General features: G+C 41.9%; 2 protein-coding genes and 1 non-coding gene across 3 annotated transcripts; 2 read left to right on the plus strand and 1 right to left on the minus strand.

Moving 5' to 3' along the window:
• The first annotated feature begins 9,680 nt into the window (after nucleotides 1-9,680).
• LOC134625626 (C-reactive protein-like) lies at nucleotides 9,681-11,562 on the plus strand. Its single transcript, XM_063470876.1, has 3 exons — nucleotides 9,681-9,736; nucleotides 10,086-10,293; nucleotides 10,674-11,562. The coding sequence occupies exons 1-3, from the start codon at nucleotides 9,685-9,687 to the stop codon at nucleotides 11,077-11,079; spliced, it is 666 nt and encodes a 221-aa protein (XP_063326946.1). The 5' UTR covers nucleotides 9,681-9,684; the 3' UTR covers nucleotides 11,080-11,562.
• A 3,833-nt stretch (nucleotides 11,563-15,395) lies between these two features.
• On the plus strand, nucleotides 15,396-16,505 carry LOC134626802 (C-reactive protein-like; the record flags this gene model as incomplete). The annotated part of the gene is made up of 2 exons (XM_063472725.1): nucleotides 15,396-15,607; nucleotides 16,079-16,505. Coding segments are annotated over 2 exons (639 nt in total), but the record flags the coding sequence as incomplete, so codon positions are not given.
• Nucleotides 16,506-17,708: 1,203 nt separating this feature from the next.
• trnat-cgu (transfer RNA threonine (anticodon CGU)) lies at nucleotides 17,709-17,780 on the minus strand. Its single transcript has one exon. It is a non-coding gene; the product is annotated as a tRNA-Thr (tRNA).
• Between the last annotated feature and the right edge of the window lie 112 nt (nucleotides 17,781-17,892).

Here is a 17,892-nt window from a genome sequence, read left to right on the forward strand (position 1 = left end):
TGACCTCAAACTTTTGCTGCTGTACGTGACAAATTCTTTAACATCTAACCTTGATACATGTTTATTTTTTTGCTCAACACATGTTTGCTTTCTAAAAATCTGTCTGTTACTGGATGTTGCTGGAAACAGTGGCATTCATTTCTATTTTGGTTTATTTGCCCATTTGACATGTGATATGATCCAGTCCTGCCAGTAAATCATGCAGCCCACTTCAAGCTACCAATCAAAGTCCTTGTACAGGGCATCAGGAAGCAAGTCTTGCCAGTTGATGCCATTTGGCAATTCACCCTGGCAGTTAATTCATGTACACCCTTTTGAAATGAAACAGGAGAGAGCTTTAACCTTGGAAATGACCGGCGAAATCCTAACAAACTATTCAAAATATTTGGAAAATCAACCTCAAAATAAAATTTAAAACACTTTATTTTGTGCAATTATATTTCTATTATGTATTAGTACACTTTAACAACATTATATATTAATTAACAGCTCAGCCCAGAGAATAATCAGTCTCTGACACCTCCATGTTTGCCATGACAACAAGGCTAAAACTGCAGTGAGCGTTCTTCAGTTGAGCTGCCCCTGGGTGGGTTCTGTCTCCGGGCTGGGGCCCTGGCTGGGCCTTGGGGGCATGGGGCCTGGTTGGCGTGTCACCGAGGTTGTGGGCGGGTGGGTGCATGTGGGCTCAGCCCTGGTGTGGGGGGCCCTCTGGTGCATCGAGCCAACTGGGGGCTCTTCAACTGGTGGGGAGGCTGTTACATAATTGCAGGTGGGGGAGAGATTATAGGAGAGGTGGAGAAAGAACTCAACCTGGGTGTCTATTATCTTGTGTAGTCTGGGAGATGAGTGAATGTTGGGGTGGGTGCAGTTTTCTATGTGGTGGGGTCATGTGGGCTGCCCCGGACTCTGTGGGGCTGGGCAGTGCTGCTGCTGTGGGCCCTGGTCCAGATGGGCCTGGGCCCCCTTGCCCTGGTGTGTTCCAGAGTGTGGGGGTGCCTACTGGGGTCAGCGGGGGAGCTGGCTCCTAGTAGGCACTACTCCCCATCTCCAGCTGCCACCCTTTTCCCGCTCCACCACAATCACCCACACATGCAGTGTCACGATCCTGGGTCTTTTGACCCAGCGTTTTGAGTTGTAGTTTATGGTTTATGTTTAAGCCCTTCAGGTTTTCTAAGTTCATTTTTATCATGCCTAGGTTGTTATAGTTCTTTGTCATTAGATTCCCCTTGTGTCTTCCACCCCTGTTAAGTCTCCCTTGCCCTTCATGTGTTTCATGTCTGTGTCTTACGTTGTCAAGTTCAGGTTGTCATGTCTGCGTCTTATGTTTCCTGTTTTATTTTGAAGATATCTTGTGTTCCTGTGTTCATCGTGTTTAGTTTTACTCTTCCACTGTGAGGTCGTTATGTTCATGCGTGTCAGCTGTTCCCCATGTGTTCCCACTTCTCTCATTAGCCTCCTGTGTGTATTTAGTCTGTGCCTTTTCATTTAGTCCTTGTCGGATCGTCTGTGTTGTTCCCATGCCATGTCCTGCGTTCAGGTTTTCATATATATAAGCTCATCATCATTGCCATCTTTAGAGTTTTGTTTGTTTTTCTGTTTGCCAGGGTTTTTCATAGTTCGTGCTTCCTTTATAGTTTACCCAGTTTAGGTTATTGCTTAGTTTGCATTGTTTTTGCCCTCTTATTTTGTACTGTTCTGTCTGCCTTAATAAACGGCTCATCATCAGTCAAGTTTGCCACACGGCATCCAGAAGACTGTATACATTGAGGGTTCTCGGGAGGGGCTATACGCTAACCTACTGCTCTCTGGCAGGTAGCACCATGCCCTCCTGGGTTTTAGATGCACCTTAGAACACACATGCATGTGTGTGCCTGTATGTCTGTGTCTATATGTCAGGTTGGGTATCAGACGCCACCTCTCTGGGGACATCTCAGGCCCTCCAAGGTTTGGAGGCCTATCTCCCCCCACCACTTCCCCTGCCGGTGGCAGACGCCCTCAGACATCGGTGTGTTGGTGGTTCTTTGTGTCCGGGGGTGGGCGTCCGGGTACGCACCGGCTCACTACTTGGTGGCTGCTTGTCGGGGCCTGGCGCCTGTGGCTCGGTCGGGCCTCTTCGCGGGGTGGGGTGCCCTTGGCCTCTGGGCCTGGGGCTCGGTCCACTCTGGCACAGCTGGATGCCAGCGGAGCTCACGGGCACGTCACTGCAACCCCCCCTGGCCTCTGCTCCGCGGCTGCTGGGTGACCCCTCATCTGGGACTCTCCTCAGCTCTTTCTGGGACAGTGGCGCGGCTGCCCCTCTGTTGGTCTTCCTTGGTCTCTTGTGTTCTGAGGGCCTCTGGATGTCTGGAGCCTGGATCTCCTCCATACCTGCTTCATGCCCTGGAGGATGGTACTGTGGCCCCCCACACCCTCTAGCAGATCATTACATGAAGGAACCTTTTAAATACAAGTGTGCTCATGCTCACAGGTGTACACACGGGTGATCACACACACAAACTACACCCTTTTTGGCTCCTACCTCAAAGCACACTGTGCGCTGTCGATCCTACATGCTGCACAATAATATTCAATATTTAGTATTTACTGTTATATACACATAGATTATTGCGATGATGTTGTTTATTATATTGCTCTCTTTTTTTGGTTGTTTTCTCTTCTTTTTTTTCTTTCTCAACAGGTGATCCAGGTGATTGATATATGTAGTTTTTGTCCTCCCCACCTCTGTTTTGTTTTGTGCCCTTTATCACCGTTCCTCTTCCCCGCTGTTTTTCTTTCCCTCCCTCTCTTTCTTTCTCCCTTTCCCTTCACCCAGTCATGTCTGTCCAGTATCTAACAACTGATAAAGAAAAAAGAAGTAGCTATACTGAATGACAGCAATGGGAAGAAGGAACAGGAGAAGCTGGAGGAATAGCTGGCGGGCACACAGACTGCAGCATACCTTTGATCTCAGTGAAACACTGAAGAAGAGCACTCTGCTCTGTAGAAAAATCCTGAAGCATCTTCTCATGCCGATACAGTTTGTCAAGCGACAGAGCTTGCTGGGTCCTTTTCTGGCTGGATCATTCTGCCAGGTCAGTAAAAGCAGAACCCAAACGCAGGACTTCCTGTGTTGAAGACAGTGCGTTTATTTACAGTGAAATAACAACAATGGTTCAAATAGTCCACAGTGCATGCTCTCTTCATTCTCTTTGTTCCCAGCTCCTGTGGCTGAGTGTTGATCATTGATAAAAACATGTATGTTCTAAATGTATCAAATGTATGGAGTTATTTTTTCTAATCTTCTGCCAAGGTCTTGCAAAGTATTTTAAGGTCTACATTTAAAAGAGAAATTGAGAGGTAGCTGGATGGGATTGCAGGATTTTTGTCTGGTTTAAGAAGTAGACTAATGATGACAGATTCTTGTTTGGAGATAAATTCAGAACAATCAGACTCCGCAGGGCTCTAGACTAACTTTTTGACATGGGCGCACCGGTACGCCTAACTTAAAAAATTTAGGCGTACCGGCACAAAAGTTAGGCGCACTCAAATTTTTCAACCGCTTCGGTTAACACCGCAGTTTTACATGTGCACTTTCTTTGGGGGGAAGTCCATACAGACAATATTCATTTCTAAATTATTAACTAACAATCTTGTGCTTAAAGTGCTTTGTCAATATTGTAGAAAATGTTAAACTTAATCATCATCTTGGCCTGACGACCTGTTTGCTGCTGCCTGCTGCTGAAAGGCAGTGGGGAGAGGGGACACTTGGGCAGTGCATTTATTGCAGCATATAATGTGTTTTCTGGATACACTGCTGCTTTTTCAGCATTCAAAGATTGATGGCACTGTGTCAGAGCTGGCTATGAATTTCAGACAGATCAGGCCTTAACTTAACACAAAAGTTATCAATAGTTCTTTTCATCTTTTCTTATTACCCACAGCTACATCCACTTCTGTCAGGCCTAGGCTGCTCACTAGAGCTGGGTATCATCACTGATTTCTATAATCCATTCGATTCCGGTTCTCAAAGTCCTGATTCGATTCAATTTAGCCTCAGACAGTCAGAAATATTATAATTCTGATCATTTATCAGTACTGACACTTGTGAGACTTCATCAGAATTGTGAACATCACAGTAGATGCCTTTGTGTCAAAGTAACTGACAATAAAACACAGAAAAACATGAAGGAGATTTTCCTGGTCTGGCTTTTTATAACAGATAACCTTAAAAATATTCTGCAATTTTGCATAATTTTAAGAAGTTTAAATTTCTTCAGTATTGAACAGCAGAAATTAGGCTTTTTTGTTGTCGGACGTCATTTACATGAAAAAAGAAAAAGACAGCGCTGTAAACAACGGTAGACTGGTGGGTAATAAGCGAATGAATAATCCAGAAAACAGATTTGAGACGGGAAACTGTTCTTGAAGTACACACAGGGAGCTGTGTAGGAAGTGTAATTTTTATCGTGGGGAAGCAAAAGTCAGAGGGAATTCATGACGACATTGATCAAATGTGAAGCGTAGTTTGCTGCTGCTTTTGCTGCTGGCTCGGCGAATTTTGGTTGGAGAGACAAAACCTGCAGCTCAGAATCAGCGCAAAAAGACGGAAACACAGCGCGACCCGACGCATCAGAATCGCTAAGCTCCGACAGCGTGTCCGTCTGCGGGCCGTCCGGTGAGAAAGCCGAGAAAGACAAAGCTGATTCTGATGCGTCGGGTCGCTCTGTGTTTACGTCTTTGTGTGGAATCCGTTAATGAATTGATATCGCCTTATTAAAGCTACTCACCTCCCTCTTCTACCTGCACTTTCCACTGGACCACGGCCAATCAGAGAGGTCCCGCCCCTGACTATCTCTGATTGGTTTAGTCCACGATAGGGGCATAATGTGTGTCTGTTGTTGACCACACGGAGTTGCAGAGATTTTTTTTTTGTTACCCAAACAGGTGCGACCAAGTGTTGGTAACAGTTGGTCGCACCGGTGCGACCAAATGTTTTTCTTTAGTCGCACCACGGAAAAATTTGGTCGCATTTGCGACCAAATTGGTCGCACTCTAGAGCCCTGTGTGTGCAGACTGTCCTTTTACATGGCTGGAGATCCTGTTTTATTCAAAGTTCCTGACTTCGGAGCCCTGCAGACCCACCTGTGTGTCACCTGGGATTCCAGATCAGGTTTAGCTGCCCTCTTCCTGGATGGCAAGAGGAGCTTATCCAAAATCTACAGGAAGGATCACACTGTCAGCCCAGGAGGCAGGGTTATCCTGGGACAAGATCCGGATTTTTATCTGGGTGATTTTGATAAACATCAGAATTTTGTTGGTGAGATCTGTGATGTGAATATGTGGGACGTTGTTCTGCCAGATAGCGTGCAGAGGCGTCCAACTCCAGGCCTCGAGGTCCAGTGTCCTGCAGGTTTTAGATCTCACCCTGGGTCAGCACACCTGAATCAAATGACCAGTTCATTACCAGGCCTCTGCGGAACTTCAAAACATGTTGAGGAGGTAATTTAGCCATTTAAATCAGCTGTGTTGGATCAAGGACACATCTAAAACCATTTATTTATCTGTTGTGAATCATGAGTAATGTTTCCACCTGAATATTTAAGTCTGTAGCTGTTTTTTTCTTTATTTAGGTTTAGCTGGTTAGTAAGGCATCTGAAACTCTGTTCTCTTGTTAGTTATTTCATTTAATTCTAGTTTTAGTTTTCTGGGGTTGTTAATTATATGCTCTTGTGGTTAAGCAGCATAGGCAGATTCTCTTTTTTTTTTTTTTTTTTTTTTTTTTTTTTTTTTTTTTTTTTTTTTTTTTTTTTTTTTTAAACCTGTCCTGTTTGGTTCTTTTGCCATCAGAATTATTGTCTAAAGGCAAAGAAAGATGCCCAACGGATTTACTTTACCAAATGGACCATCCCAGCCTTGCCGTATTGGTCTATTTGATTTACCTTTTATTGTTTATTTTTTAATTTTTTATTTTTTTTACTTGCTAGATACGGGACAGGGGAAAAGAAAAGGGAGAAAGAAAGAGGGGGAAAAAAAAAAACAGCGGAGAAGAGGGACAAAAAACAAAAACCAACAAAATAAGCAGACAAAAAATACATATATCGATCACCTGGATCACCTGTTGAGAAAGAAAACAAGCAGAAGAAAACGAGAGTAATAGAATAAACAGCATCACAATGATATATGGGAATATAACACTACATACTTAATATTAAACATTATTGTGCAGCACGTAAGATCGACAGCGCACAGTGTGCTTTGAGGTAGGAGCCAAAAAGGGTGTAGTTTGTGTGTGTGATCACCTGTGTGTACACCTGTGAGCATGAGCGCGCTTGTATTTAAAAGGTTCCTTAATGTAATGATCTGCTAGAGGGTGTGGGGGGCCACAGCCCCATCCTCCAGGGCATGAAGCAGGTATGGAGGAGATCAAAACTCCAGACATCCAGAGGCCCCCAGAACACAAGAGACCAAGGAAGACCAACAGAGGGGCAGCCGCGCCACTCTCCCAGAAAGAGCTGAGGAGAGTCCCAGATGAGGGATCACTCAGCAGCCGCGGAGCAGAAGCCAGGGGGGGTTGCAGTGACGTGCCCGTGAGCTCCGCCGGCAGCCAGCTGTGCCTGAGTGACCGAGCCCCAGGCCGAGAGGCCGAGGGCACCCCACCCCCGAAGTGGCCCGAACGAGCCCCAGGTTCCAGGCCCCAATAAGCAGCCACCAAGGAGTGAGCCGGTGTGTACCTGGGCGCCCACCCCCGGACACAAAGAACCACCAACGCATCGATGTCTGAGGGCGTCTGCCACCGGCAGCGGAAGTGGTGGGGGGAGATAGGCCTCCAAACCTTGGAGGGCCTGAGATGTCCCTAGAGAGGTGGCGTCTGATACCCAACCTGACATATAGACACAGACATACAGGCACACACAGATACAAACATCCATTCCCACCCTCATGCTCTAATAGGCAATTACTCCACACTCAACCAACGTGGAGACAGACATAAAGAGACGCTGTACACACAATCACACTCCCCAAGCGTACTCTAAGAACCGGGTCTAGGTACCCTTGCCCCTGGAGGGGGAAACTGCACCCAGACCCAGGTGGTGTTACCCTTTTCCCTGCAGTGGGGAGAAGCAGACTGCCCCGACTCCGCAGCAGCAGGGAGGCCCCACACACCAGACCCCAGTCGGACGGCCAACTCCTCCTCCTAGCCCCCCCCCGCTCCAGCAGGCCGCAGAGACCGGGGGTGTGAGAAGACTCCAGCATAGGCAGATTCTAATGACTTAATTTTTTTTGTTTTAGTTCTTATATAAGCATTTTCCTTCTTATTTTTCCAGCATTACTACTTTTCCTGGTAGGTCAATATTAACTAAATACATTGCCCACTCTTAAAAAAAAAACAAACAACAACAATTAATTAAATCTTGTTTTGTCAGTAATGATGTCAGACTGCAACTTAAGAAAACACCAGCAATAAGAAAAACGCTGCAAAAGCACACAAAACACAACGGAAATAGGAAAAACAAAAACAGAAATGGGACAAAACAGATTTCCAAAAGCACAAGGGAAGTGTTTCTGGGGAGACAATTGTTGGGTCTGCGCTTCCACAGGCCCCGCTGGTTCAGAAACGTATTCCCGTTAACGAAGCAAGACGAACAGCTCAACCGGTTTTACACATGCTAGCAAGGGAAGGATCTCAGAGCAGCCCTTCTGCCCTCGGTGTCAGACCATTTCGAAGAACCATCACCCCACAGCAGCCTTTTATTACCGTGACACACAGTTTACACAAACACCCATTGTAAAAACCCCCTATGTTTATAAAAGATAAGGCACTGTGTGTGTGTGTGTGTGTGTGTGTGTGTGTGTGTGTGTGTGTGTGTGTGTGTGTGTGTGTGTGTGTGTGTGTGTACGGGTTCGTACTATCCTGGTGGGGACCAAAATCTGACTTTTACTATCCTGATGGGGACTTTCTGCACCGTGGGGACCAAAATCCAGGTCCCCTCGGGGTTGAAAGCAATTTTCACACTCAAAATGCGGTTTTACTGTCAGGGTTACAATTAGGTTATGGTTAGGTTTAGGGTAAGGGTTAGGGTTAGGCATTCATTTTTAATGGTTAGGGTTAGGGTAAGGGGCTAGGGAAAGCATTATGTCAATGGGATGTCCCCACGAGGATAGCAAACCAGACGTGTGTGTGTGTGTGTGTGTGTGTGTGTGTGTGAGAGAGAGAGAGAGAATGGGAGTGCGTTTGTGTGACTTCCTGTTCACCAAAAGGGTCATCTCCCCCACCCTGTATATGGCTTAACTCCTGTAACGGTCTCACCATACACAAACACAGAGGTGAGGTCATAAATGGCAAGAAGTAAAACATCCTCAAACAGAAGAATGTCTTTGATCCTACAGTTTAAGGCAAGGCTTACAAATTTAAGTACAATAATGGCAACATTTAATAATTTGACTCTAACAACAATAACCCGACGGACCAGTTGCAGGAACCAAAATATGCTAAGAATTGCACTGGGAGACACTTAAAAGAAGTGGAGGATCTATCGGTTTTGTGAGGAAAGAAAAGATGAGAGGTAAGTGTGTTAGCCTAACTATTAGCCTAAAACTCCGTCATCAGTATTATATGAATCATGAGATTAAAACACACTTACCTAGCATGTTTTGGTTCCTGCAACTTATTGTCTCCCCAGAAACATTTCCCTTGTGCTTTTGGAAATCTGTTTTTCTGTTTTCGTTTTTCCTATTTCCGTTGTGTTTTGTGTGCTTTTGCAGCGTTTTTCATATTGCTGGTGTTTTCTTAAGTTGCAGTCCGTTTGGCCTCTCAGGGCCACCGTAGAAAACCCCCAAATTAAAAAACAAAACAAAAACCCACTGAGCAAGCACTTGTGGAAAGGAAAAACTACATTTTAAGAGAAAAAACTGCAAATAAACTAGTAGTCTGAGAGTGAAGAGCTCTATTCGTTATCAATTACTCCAGACCTTGTATGTGCAGGATTTTGAATTTGATTCTGGGTTTAACAGGGAGCCAATACAGGATAAATGTGCTCTCTCTTTCTAGTCCCTGTCAGTTGTTACAGCATTTTGGATCAACTGAAGACTTTTCAACACATCACTGACAAGTACAGAGTCCACTGTGTGTCCACCGATGCCAACTGTGTCCAGTTTCAACCGTTTAGCTGTTGATATGAGATGAATTTGAATAATTTAGAGGTAGTCCTCCTCTTTCATTATGCTGTCCACTTTCTGGAATGTACCTGTACAGCAAAGCAGCTTTCTTAAACTAACCCCTCGGTTAACCGCTCGTTTTCACTGCTCCAAGTAGCTCCTCTTAAAATCTCTAAATAAAACTCAAAGATCCTCATAGGCATTTATACTGACTCAAAAAGGCTGGAGTTGTGTTAAGTTGCTTTTCCCTAAGTCAACAGTTCATTTTGTCTGCCCTCTGAACCGTAATTCGATCAAATTTTACTCACTGTTTATGTTATTTCCACACCAGGATTCTGAGGTGGGGGCGTTTGAAGAACTTGGTTATAAAACCACCCAGCTGACTGTCAGTAGAGGGGCATTCTCAGCAGTACAGTACGTATACAGCTTCGTTTTAGTCTGCAAGTTCATGTAACATTTTAATAATCATTGCTGTGTATAAATTAAGATTGTATTAACACATGAAAAAGACTTGAAGGAGTCTGATTTTCTGCAGATCTGGGAGATAAAATGAGTCCAGCAGTCACCCTTTTTCTCATCGTCGTCTCCACGGCATTGGCCGGTAACTGTAACCTCTCCATGTTGCTTGTTTGTGTATACTTGTGCATGTTTTTCATTATTTTATTATTTATTCAAACATTATATTTTATACTTTTCATTGTTTTCATAAAATGCATTTTATTATTAGGCTTTAAGTGAGGGAAAACATGGCATTTTAATAACCTTCATTTTTAAGAACTCAGAACTCAAAAATTACAAAATTACAAAAATGAAACACAATTTTATGCATAAAAACTCCATTTTATGCCAAATTTGTTTTGGGGGTTGTTGTTGTTTTGGTTTTGTTTTTTTTTGTTTTTTAACTTTTTCAACGTTTTATTTAAAAAAATAATAATTTTCCTGCCTCTCAGGGAGTGTTACCATCAAGACCCTGGTGTTCCCCACTGCGACGAGCACCAGTTATGCTGAGATGATCCCTCAAAGGCCGATGAACCTGACTGCGTTCACTCTGTGCATGCGAGTGGCCACGGAGCTCAGCGGCAAACGAGAGATCATCTTCTTTGCATACCGGACTGGAAGCCACGATGAGCTGAATGTGTGGCGTGAACTGGATGGAAGGTAGGACATCTTAAGGGCAAAATGATCTACTTTGTGGGCTTTTCACATATAAGTCTATGATATATCCCAAGACACAGATGGTGAAAGATGGTTTTAGAAAACATCCTGTTAAACAATAACAAGATTTTGCCTTGAGACTGTGACAACTGGAGTATAAAACTGGTTTGATGTTTGCTGTCAAAAGAATGTGTTAAAATGTGTTTTACAGCCCTGAGAATTAAAGTTGGATTTCTCCTGTACTTATGAATCTATGAGGAAAAAATAGTGCAAAATTATGACCCACCTCTATGTGCTTTTTTAAGCACACTGAAGTTATTGTGGAAAACAATCAGCTGATGACTAGTAATGATTAAACATACATATTGTTTGTGTGTGTGCAGACTGTCCTTTTACCTGGCTGGGGATGGTGTTTTATTTAAAGTCCCTGACCTCGGAGCCCTGATTACCCACCTGTGTGTCACCTGGGATTCCACTTCAGGTTTAGCTGCCCTCTTCCTGGATGGAAAGAGGAGCTTATCCAAAATCTACAGGAAGGATCACACTGTCAGCCCAGGAGGCAGGGTTATCCTGGGACAAGATGCGGATTCTTTCCTGGGTTCTTTTGATGAGAAGCAGAGTTTTGTTGGTGAGATCTGTGATGTGAACATGTGGGACACTGTTCTGCCAGATAGTGTGATCATATGCATGTTTGCAGGGAAGAGAGAACCAAGAGGAAATGTTTTTGACTGGGACAGTGCAGAGCTGGAACTTAACGGGGACGTAGAGGTCGCCACTCGTGAGCTGTAGTTATAATGCTCACCCACAGGAAAACCCCCATTCTGCTGTATGAAATAATGGTTATTAATCAAACTGTGTGTCAATATCACTAACATTACTTTAAGCTTTTAAAAAACAAATATGTGCTGACATCACCTGTTTTTATTATATATTAAATACTCAACACAGATTCATATTGTTCTAGATTATTCTTATCACTTACTTGTACTTACTTTTAATCACACTGTCATAGTCCCATTGTTGTATTATGAGAGTTTTTAGAGCTTTTCTGTCAGTTATTTCATGCATTGAGTTCTTTTAGTTTCCTTCCCCAGTCTCAGTCTAACGTTGCTACATGTGGGTACGTGTCTAACCGCTGCATTTGTTATTTGTCTTCATTTTTACTACCCCTCCTGTCGCCTGTGTCTAGTTACCCTAATCACCCTTGTATGTGTGCCATCTTCCCCTCACACTTTTTGTTTTAACGTCTGTGATGATATCTTGTATGTTTTCTCTCCATGCGCTTGTGGATTTGGTTTCGTAAAAACGTTTACGTTTTCCTTTGTAGACTTGTGCCATCAGCTTATTAAAGATTGTCTCATTAAACCCTGCTGCCTCCTGTGTCTGCATTTCAATCCTCAGCTTTACACTCCATACAGTTTAAATAATATGCAGCTTGTGACATCGGCATATTTTATCACCAGGGGCTTAAAAAATTAACCAGACAACACAGTGTCACTGATAACACTGACTTCATGGTCTTCAGGCTCATAAGTATCTCTGTGCCTGCACAAGTAAATGGTAGATGGGCTGGTTCTTATATGGTGTTTTTCTATAGTACTGGAGAACTCAAAGCACACAGTGGCACACAGATGGTATAAAGGTGGTACTGCAGAAGAGTTTAGCTAATTTTTTGTACTACAGAACTGAAAAGAAGTATTTAGACTGTTTAGTTAAGTAAATGCTGTAATTGTACTGTATTTGTAATCGTATAAACAGTACATTTGACAATAACTGAAACCAGCAGCACTGGCCAACAATGGGTTGTGAGGTCATTTTTTTCATTAATATGCAAATTGTCATGACCATTGATCAACAAACACTGATTAAAGACCATTGATTGTTGGTCATTCATTCCCCAGCTTTTTATAAGCTGCAGTCAGCTGAGACTGAAGAAGTCACTTGGATGAGTGACGAAACATTTCTCCCACTGAAAACGCTACGTCCAGAAAACACAGGGCTTAAATACACAGGCGGTAACGAGGGAGTGAGAAACAGGAGGAAAACACAGCTGGGACTAATTACACATAACGACATGGGACACAGACTGTCAAAGTAAAACAGGAAGCATAACACAGAAACGTAGAGTTGACACTGAGACAGAGACATGAACCATGGGACATGAAAAAGGAACCGTAGGCCTAACACTGAACACTGGAAGGGCATAAAGACAGAAAACTAAGTCTAAACATACATCACATGGAGAACAGAGTTAGATCTTTACCAAGAACACAGAGGAGGCTCAGAAACCTAAAAACCAGGAACTATAAATGTAATACAAACAGAAAACCATAATTCACAGAATAAAACTTGAACCAAAAACACAAACACTGGGTGACCCAGGACCGTGACATTTTTCATTATAAAGCAAAAACCCCTCGATGTCATTTTTATTTTAGTGACAGAGTGCAAATATTTCCTTGCAGTTTTAAGTAAAATTTATATGATGTGATGAAATGGACTTACAGAAACATTTTAAGACAAGTATATCAAGTTGAACTGTAGTAATGCTCTAGCAATATTATGGCATTATTAAACAATGTAAAGTTAATATTACATGTAGCTCTTTCAGTGTTTATATTTATTAAATGCACATGATGTATTTATATGTAATAATATTATAATTCAATAACATTTCTGGATATTTTACTTTTTATGGGTGGGATATTGTGTTATTACATGATAATAGTACTTTTCAGCAATTTTAAACCTGATTAATTTTATTGCAGCAGTGTTTGAATATATAATTATGTAATTTTGTTTTCACACATACCTTCTATTTAACATGAAAAATCCACAGAAATACACCAAACTTTAACTTACCACCTTGTAAAAGTACAAGTTTTCAGTACTGTAATTATGGGAAATTGCTGTATTTTTATGTGACGGTAAATTTTACTGTATGTTTCTGGCACTACAACAGCTGGAATATAACAGGTTTTCTTGTTTTTTAAACGTTTTTCGGTTTCAGGTGAGCTCACTGTGAAGCCTAGCCCCACCCTATCATGTGATTTCCTGAGGTCAGATGGCCCAGGGTGTGAGTGGGTGTTAAGGCGTCTGGGAAGGATCTCAGAACTGGATTATGATGGCAGACAGTTGGTGTCGTAAACCACCGCCTCTGTTCAAAGATGGTCGTTCACAGTGGACATAGATGGCTTCTTTCACTCCTCTTTCAAACCATCTGTCGTCTCTGTCCAAAATGTGAACATTGGCATCCTCGAAAGAGTGACCTTTGACCTTTAGATGAGGTGGCTCTTCTATGTTGTGCCATGCGTTTATGAACTGATTCTTTGGTTTCTCCAGTGTAGAGGTGTGAGCATTCCTTGCTTCACTGCACAGCATACACTACGTTGTTTAGTTTCTGTTTGGGAGTTTTGACTTTGGGTTTCTCTGATAAACATGAATTGATCCGAGAAACTCAGGATAGTCTTCTCCAAGCACGACATCCCAGCTTTTATTTAGAAACACAAGAATACAAACACTGATGATCGGGAGCAAACAATCCCAAAACTAGTAAACTCGGGGAAATGTGGAACAAGGAAACACAAAACCATGAGGGAAAACACCATAAACAAAAAGTGGAGTTTTAACATAAATCCGAAGTTGAAACCAAAAGGACGTTGTGAACTCACAAAACACAGAATGAACCTAAAGATTTTTAGAACAGAAACCCAGAACTAAAGCCATGAAATATAACCAAAAGAAACTTGAAAATAAGAAACTAAATACCAACAGTACAAAAGAATGATCCAAACATAATCAAAACAATTCTAAACTAGAGAAAACCTAAAAGTCAGAAAAACTCGAAGCCCTCGATCCAGGGACCCTGACAGCAGTCATAATACAGAGTTAAATTACAGATTATAAAGGTGACATTTTGACGCACCTTTGCTACAATCATTATATGTGCTATGGTACATATAATGATTGTAGCATTGTATGCATGTTTGTTTGTTCCATATCTCCCGCATGTATACCGAGGGGTTTGTTACTATTTAGTAAGATAATTCAGGGAACCAAATTTTAATCACGCTGCATCAGTTTGAAAAGTTCAAATGAGCATCAGTGTCTCATTTACAGGAAGAATTCAAATAAGAAACATTTGAATTGCAAAAAAATACAAAAGAAACAGTTCAAATGAGCAGCAGTTTCTCTTCTACAGAAAATATTGTTTGTTTTTGTCTTTGATAGAAATCTTTCAGCTGGACGATGGTTAGAAGACACGCTCATGCTCATTTGCAAAATTCAAATAGCCATCAGTGTGTTGTGAACAGAAAGAATTCAAATCAGAATTTTTTTTAAATATTCCCTTTGAAATAAATGGCTAATAAATAAAACACCCACAGGTAAAGGCATGGTTTGCAAAAAACAGAACTTTAATCTAAATGACCTTTAACTACAGAACTCTGTAATTTTAGCAGCTGCTACCAGTACCAGTGAACACCAAAGCCTGAAATCAGTAAGGAAGTTTAGAGAGCTGCAGAGATGTTATTTGCATAGCAAGAATCTGAAATGGGGATTTTTTACACCGCTCAGTCGTCTGTCTGCAGGAGGATCTTTGTAGCAGCTCAGTATGTATACAGCTTCCTTTTATTTTGTAACTTCATATGACTTTTTAAATAATCAGTGCTGTGTACAAATTTAAGATTGTATTAAGTCTGATTTTCTGCAGGTTTGTGAAAATAAAATGAGACCTCCAGTCATCCTTTTCCTCATGACAGCATTGGCCGGTAACTGTATACCTCTCCATGTCGTCGTCTTGTGCACATTTTGAGTTATTTTATTATTTATTTTCTGGTTTTCTTTGTAAACTTAAAATGCATTTATCTGGTATTCAGGCTTTCAGTGGGAGAAAACACAGCATTTAAACAGTGATTTCAGTGACCTTCATTTTAAGAATTCGTTAAATTTATGTGACACCTGTTTTTCCCCTGCCTGTCAACTTAGTTATACCAACCTAATTATTTTTATACATAAAAACACAGTTTTACCTCAAAGTTGTTGGGGTTTTTTTTTTTTAAACCATTTCAAAGTTTTAGTAATGTTTTTATTAATTTTCCTGCCTCTCAGGGAGTGTTCCCATCAAGACCTTGGTATTCCCCACTGAGTCATGCACCAGTTTTGCTGAGATGATCCCTCAGAAGCCGCTGAACCTGACTGCGTTCACTCTGTGCATGCGGGTGGCCACGGAGCTCAGCGGCCAGCGAGAGATCATCCTCTTTGCATACCGGACTGGAAGCTACGATGAGCTGAATGTGTGGTGTGAACTGGATGGAAGGTAGGGCATCTTAAAGTCAGCATCTACACTGTGAGCTTTACAAAAACAATATCAACCAAATCTGAAAAAGGTTCCCACCCATATATTTCATGTACACTAACTTTATTCTGTTAATGGAGGCATGCTGGGATAGACTCCAGGCCTTCACGACCCTGATAATGTTCAGCATAAGAGAATGGATTGGCTTCAACAGAATGTGTCAAAATGAAAATTACAGATGGATTTCTCCTGTACTTACAAATCTATGAAGGAAACACAGCCCAAAGTATGACCCCCCATTATGTGGTTTATTAAATATACTGAAGTTATTGTGGAGCACAGTCGGCTGATTCTGCGGGGGTCAGGTGGTTTTTTTCTTATTGCTGGTGTTTTCTTAAGTTCCAGTCCGTTTGGGCCACTGTAGGGTTTTACATTAAGCTGCCTGCGTGCAGACTTATAATGATTAAACGTGCATATTGTTTGTGTGTGCAGACTGTCCTTTTACATGGCTGGAGATCCTGTTTTATTCAAAGTCCCTGACTTCGGAGCCCTGCAGACCCACCTGTGTGTCACCTGGGATTCCACTTCAGGTTTAGCTGCCCTCTTCCTGGATGGCAAGAGGAGCTTATCCAAAATCTACAGGAAGGATCACACTGTCAGCCCAGGAGGCAGGGTTATCCTGGGACAAGATCCGGATTTTTATCTGGGTGATTTTGATAAACATCAGAATTTTGTTGGTGAGATCTGTGATGTGAACATGTGGGACGTTGTTCTGCCAGATAGCGTGATCCAAGGCATGTTTGCAGGGGAGAGAGAACCAAGAGGAAATGTTTTTGACTGGGAAAGCACAGAGCTGAGAATTAACGGGGACGTAGAGGTCGCCATTCGTGAGCTGTACACTCCTGAAGCTGACGTGTGAGGACTCACAGTGTTTCTGATGTTTTTCACACGGGCTGGACCACAGTAGCGTTCACAGTTTGTTTTTTTTCTTTTTGAATAGCATGGCCTTAAATGACTCTGTATTTATTTATTTTTTACGTGTATTGACACTTGTTACTTATGTTTTAATTAAAGATTCTGTTCACTGATTTATTGATTGATATGTTTCCCTGATGGCCAATTAACATCAATCAGAGAGCTCATTTTCATTTTACGTTGTGGGACACACAGAGCCCACTTTGAACTTAAGTGTCCAGACCAGTGAAACTACATAATAAATGGGTAAAATTACAAAAAAAGTGCAGCTGTTTCATTGCCAAGACTGTGTAATGTGTAATCATAAAATATTAATTCACAGAAAATTGTTGTCATTGTTTATCTATTGCTTAATTACTTTCTGAATTTCAGTGGCAGGGAGGAGTCTTTATCAACAGAGGAAGCTGTAAACCAGAATACAAGTAAAAGTCTAAAAAGTAAAAAATAAAATTTTATTTATATAGCACCTTTCTAGATAAAAAGATCACAAAGTGCTTCACGAAGGGATGACAGAGTATAAAACAGAAACAGACAAAAGTTATGCGCTCCTTCACATTTTCCTTTCCTGTGGGCCGAGTCTTTGCAAGGCCTGATCCAGGCTGTATGTTGGACATCCCACCCAGTAAAAACATACAATCCTTACCAAGCCAGTATTCATAATGAATTCATATATTATATATAATTGCTTACATGCATATTTCCAGGAATTTTTTAAAGTAGGATAGGCAAAAAAGAAGAACGGGAAGTTGTCTTTTAAGTAAAACTCTTTTACTCAAAGGTGCATGGACTCTGTTGGGTTGCAATCAAGTTAGACATTAAAAAATATATTATTGCTTTGCACTGAATTGCTTTTTCATACAGTTTGAGTCATTATCAGCTTTTGTCTGAATCCGAGCAGAGTACATGTAAACAAACCCTCTGTAATCTACTGTTCGTATTGCTCCCTCTTGTGGTCTTCTGAAGTTTTATAAAACATGAAAAGTTTTGTCCACTTTCGAGCTATGTTTATAGTTTATTTCTTTATAATTTCAATTTCGTGTTGGGTTTTTTTTGGTCTGATTTTCTTTTGTAATACTGTTCGACAACTTCAAGGATAGCATTTTGTTTCCCCACCCCAAAAAACACAGTTGGTACTTTCCAGTTTAACAGGCACGGACGGGGTTCGAACCCGCGATCTTCGGTTTACGAGACCGACGCCTTACCACTTGGCCACCGCGCCTGGTAATATAAAACCCGCCGTATCTGTCAATTTCAAGGTACAGCGTGAACGTGTGACGTAAGTGCTGAGATTTCATTTGACTGTTTCACTGACGGAGAAGAATCACGATTCC

The sequence above is a fragment of the Pelmatolapia mariae genome, linkage group LG4 (genome assembly GCF_036321145.2).
Source record: "Pelmatolapia mariae isolate MD_Pm_ZW linkage group LG4, Pm_UMD_F_2, whole genome shotgun sequence".
Taxonomy (NCBI): domain Eukaryota; kingdom Metazoa; phylum Chordata; class Actinopteri; order Cichliformes; family Cichlidae; genus Pelmatolapia; species Pelmatolapia mariae.